Source organism: Nicotiana attenuata, unplaced genomic scaffold (assembly GCF_001879085.1).
Source record: "Nicotiana attenuata strain UT unplaced genomic scaffold, NIATTr2, whole genome shotgun sequence".
NCBI lineage: Eukaryota > Viridiplantae > Streptophyta > Magnoliopsida > Solanales > Solanaceae > Nicotiana > Nicotiana attenuata.
In genome coordinates, this window is record NW_017670255.1 from 1,244,720 (window position 1) to 1,248,483 (window position 3,764).

Below are 3,764 nucleotides of genomic sequence, written 5' to 3' on the forward strand. Positions count from 1 at the left end.
GTGCTCCACTTGATTTGGAGCTGCTTTTGATATTGATACGATATGTTTGTATGTATATATGGGTATGACGTGGCTCAGTCCCGTCTTTGTACAGTTATGTTTCTATTAGAGGTCTGTAGATAGTATGTCTAGTCGGGTTGTATGTGGCCTTGTCGGCTTTCAGTTTTGGATGTATAGTTGTCTATAGCAGCCTTGCCGGCTTGCCTACAGTATTCTGCTTGTATACGTAATATGCCTTATTGGTAGGTTTTCTTCATGTATGTTATTTTCGTAATTCAGCAGATGTTATTCAGGTTCATATCTTAGACGCATGCTTAGGGGTGTTTGACAGGTAGGACTCAGGCACCCGTCGCGGCCCATCGGTTTGGGTCGTGACAAAAGTGGTATCAGAGCAGTTCTTTCCTAGGGTTGTCTACAGACCGTGTCTAGTAGAGTCTTGTTTATAGGTGTGTTGTGCACCACACTTATAGACAGGAGGATACAGGACATATATGATGTTATCCTCTCTTTTTATCTCAGATCGTGCGATACAAGAATTCATGTTCCTAACGATATTGTTATATTTTCAGCGATGCCTCCAAAGAGTACGACCGCCCAGAAGGGAAAGTCTGTGGCTGGTGAGACTACTAGTTAAGCGGTACGAGTTACCAGGGCTCGGGGAGGGTCTCATGGTGTGGTTCCATCTCAGACTTCACATACCCCGCTCTTTCCAGAAGAGCTCCGAGGGGCACCAGCTCCAGCACCCGCCCCTGTACATTCAGCACCTCAGCCGGATGCACCGGGTCAGGAGATGAGAGATGCTATTCAGCTATTAACCCAATTAGTAGCCGCGCAGGCTCGGCATCAGGAAATAGGTATTGGTCGTGCAGATAGTTCTATCAGTGCGAGGGTTCATGACTTCATTAATTTAGATCCTCCGGTATTCACTAGGGCAGACCCGAATGAGGACCCTCAGGTATTTATTGATAGAGTGCAGAGGACATTAAGGGTAATGAAGGCCACTGCAACTGAGTCAGTTGAGCTAACTTCCTATAGACTCCGAGATGTTGCAGTTAATTGGTACGAGTCTTGGGAATTGTCCATAGGTGAGGATGCCCCTCCAACAGTATGGCAGGAGTTTACAGAAGCTTTTCTTCGTCGTTATCTACCACCAGAGCTTAGGCGAGCCAGGGTTGATAGGTTCTTGACCCTTCGACAGGGTAACATGAGTGTTCGGCAGTACAATCTTCAGTTTGATTCATTGGCTAGGTATGCTCCCTTTATTGTATGTAAGATGGAGGATCGGGTTCACAGGTTCGTGATGGGATTAGAGCCTCACTTTCTTAACAATTGTATGTCGGTCTCACTTCAGCCAGACATGGATATTTCTCGTATTCAGGCATACGCTCAGGGTGTAGAGGAGCGTAAGCAGAAACAGAGGGCCGATTGTGAGCATGGTACGACCTAGAATATGAGAGCGAGGTCTTCGGGTCGTTCTGTTGAGTTTCGAGGTGGTCAGAGGCAGCAGTACCCGAGGTATCTAGCCCAGCCATCGGCTAGGGCGCCCCCTCAGTTTAACGGCAAGAGATTTGATCATTCCTCATATTCAGGGTCTGGTTAGAATTTCAGGGCCTCAGGTTCTCAGTATAGGGGTGAGTTAAATCAGATGAGGCCGCCCATGCCACGATGTGCTCAATGTGGTAAGCAGCATACCAGACAGTGCCGTATGGGATTAGGTATTTGTTATACTTGTGGTTATTCGGGCCACATTATGAGGGATTGTCCGATGAGAGGTGATGCAAGCATAGCTCAACCGGTGGGATCTGTAGCTGGTTCGTCATCATCAATACGCTTCCCTGGGCAAGGTCTACAAGCACCAATGAGTCGTAGTAGAGGTAGAGACAGAGCATCTAGCTCGAGCAGTCCTCAGAACCGCATTTATGCGTTGGCAGGATGACAGGACCAGGAGTCATCGCCTGATGTTGTTACAGGTATATTATCAGTTTCCTTATATGATGTATATGCACCGATTGACCCAAGTTCCACCTTATCATACGTTACTCCGTTAGTTGCTAGTAAGTTTGGAAAAAAACCTGAATTGGTTAAACCTTTTGAGGTGTCTACTCCTATTGGGGACTCAATGATAGCTAAGTGAGTATATAGGGGTTGCACAATAGTAGTTCATAATCGATCTACCGTAGCGGACCTAATCGAGTTGGATATGGTAGAATTTGATGTTATAATGGGTATGGATTGGTTGGCTTCTTGTCATGCCAACATTGATTGTAGATCAAAGATAGTCCGATATCAATTTCTAGGGGAGCCTGTTTTGGAGTCGAAAGGTAATATGGCATCGCCGAGAGGAAGATTCATCTCCTATCTCAAGGCAAGTAAGATGATCAGAAAGGGCTGTATTTATCACTTAGTTCGGGTTCAGGATGTGGAAGTGGAGTCACCAACCATTCAGTCCATCCCAGTGGTTAATAAGTTTCCCGATGAACTTCCGAGTCTCCCGCTAGAGCGAGAAATTGAGTTTGCTATTGACCTACTACCAGATACTCACCCAATATCTATTCCTCCCTATAGAATGGCCCCCGCAGAGCTGAAAGAGTTGAAAGAACAACTAAAGGACTTGCTTGAAAAAAGCTTTATCAGACCTAGCACATCACCATGGGGAGCACCTGTGTTATTTGTGAGGAAGAAAGATGGTTCCTTACGGATGTGTATTGATTATAGACAGTTGAATAAGGTGACGATCAAGAATAAGTACCCGCTCCCGAGGATTGACGATTTATTTGATCAGCTGCAAGGTGCCAAGTGTTTTTCACAAATATACTTGAGGTTAGGGTACCATAAGGTAAGGGTTAAGGATGAAGATATTCCAAAGACAGCATTCAGGACTAGATATGGGCACTTTGAGTTTCGGGTTATGTCGTTCGGTTTGACCAATGCCCCAGCAGTATTCATGGATTTGATGAACCGTGTGTTCAGGCCCTTTTTAGATCTGCTCGTAATTGTATTTATCGATGATATATTGGTGTATTCTCGTTCAGAGGCTGAACAAGCAGATCATTTGCGTACTGTGCTCAGAACTCTACAAAAGGGGAAGTTGTATACAAAATTCTCTAAATGTGAATTCTAGTTAAACTCTGTAGCTTTCCTTGGGCATATCATTTCGGGGAAGGCATCCGGGTGGATACACAAAAGATTGAGGCAGTAAAGACTTGGCCTAGACCCACAACACCGACGGAGGTTCGTAGCTTTCTCGATTGGCAGGTTATTACAGGAGATTGTGGAAGCATTTTCTTCCCTTTCGGCACCTTTAACAAAGTTGACTCAGAAGGGAGCAAAGTTTCAATGGACTGACGCTTACGAACAGAGTTTCCAAGCCTTAAAGGACAGATTAACTTCAGCACCGGTTCTCACGCTCCAGAAGGGACCGATGGTTATGTGATCTATTGTGACGCTTCATGCATTGGATTGGGTTGTGTGCTGATGCAGCATGGTAAGGTTGTGGCTTATGCTTCTAGACAACTAAGAAAGCACGAGAAGAACTACCCGACGCACAATTTAGAGTTAGCCGCGGTGATTCATGCACTAAAGATGTGGAGGCACTACTTGTATGGCATTCATGTTGATATCTATACGGATCATAAGAGCCTCCAATACATCTGCAAGCAAAAGGAATTGAATCTACGTCAAAGGAGATGGTTGGAGCTACTTAAAGACTATGACGTTGATATTTTATACCATCCAGGGAAGGCAAACGTAGTAGCCTACGCCCT

At 45.2% G+C, this 3,764-nt stretch overlaps 1 protein-coding gene across 1 annotated transcript; it reads left to right on the plus strand.

The window, feature by feature from the left end:
• The first annotated feature begins 571 nt into the window (after positions 1-571).
• Positions 572-1,936, plus strand: LOC109236775. Its single transcript, XM_019402990.1, has 4 exons — positions 572-617; positions 714-955; positions 1,115-1,248; positions 1,609-1,936. Exons 1-4 carry the CDS (start codon positions 572-574, stop codon positions 1,934-1,936), a joined length of 750 nt encoding a protein of 249 aa, XP_019258535.1.
• Positions 1,937-3,764: the final 1,828 nt, after the last annotated feature.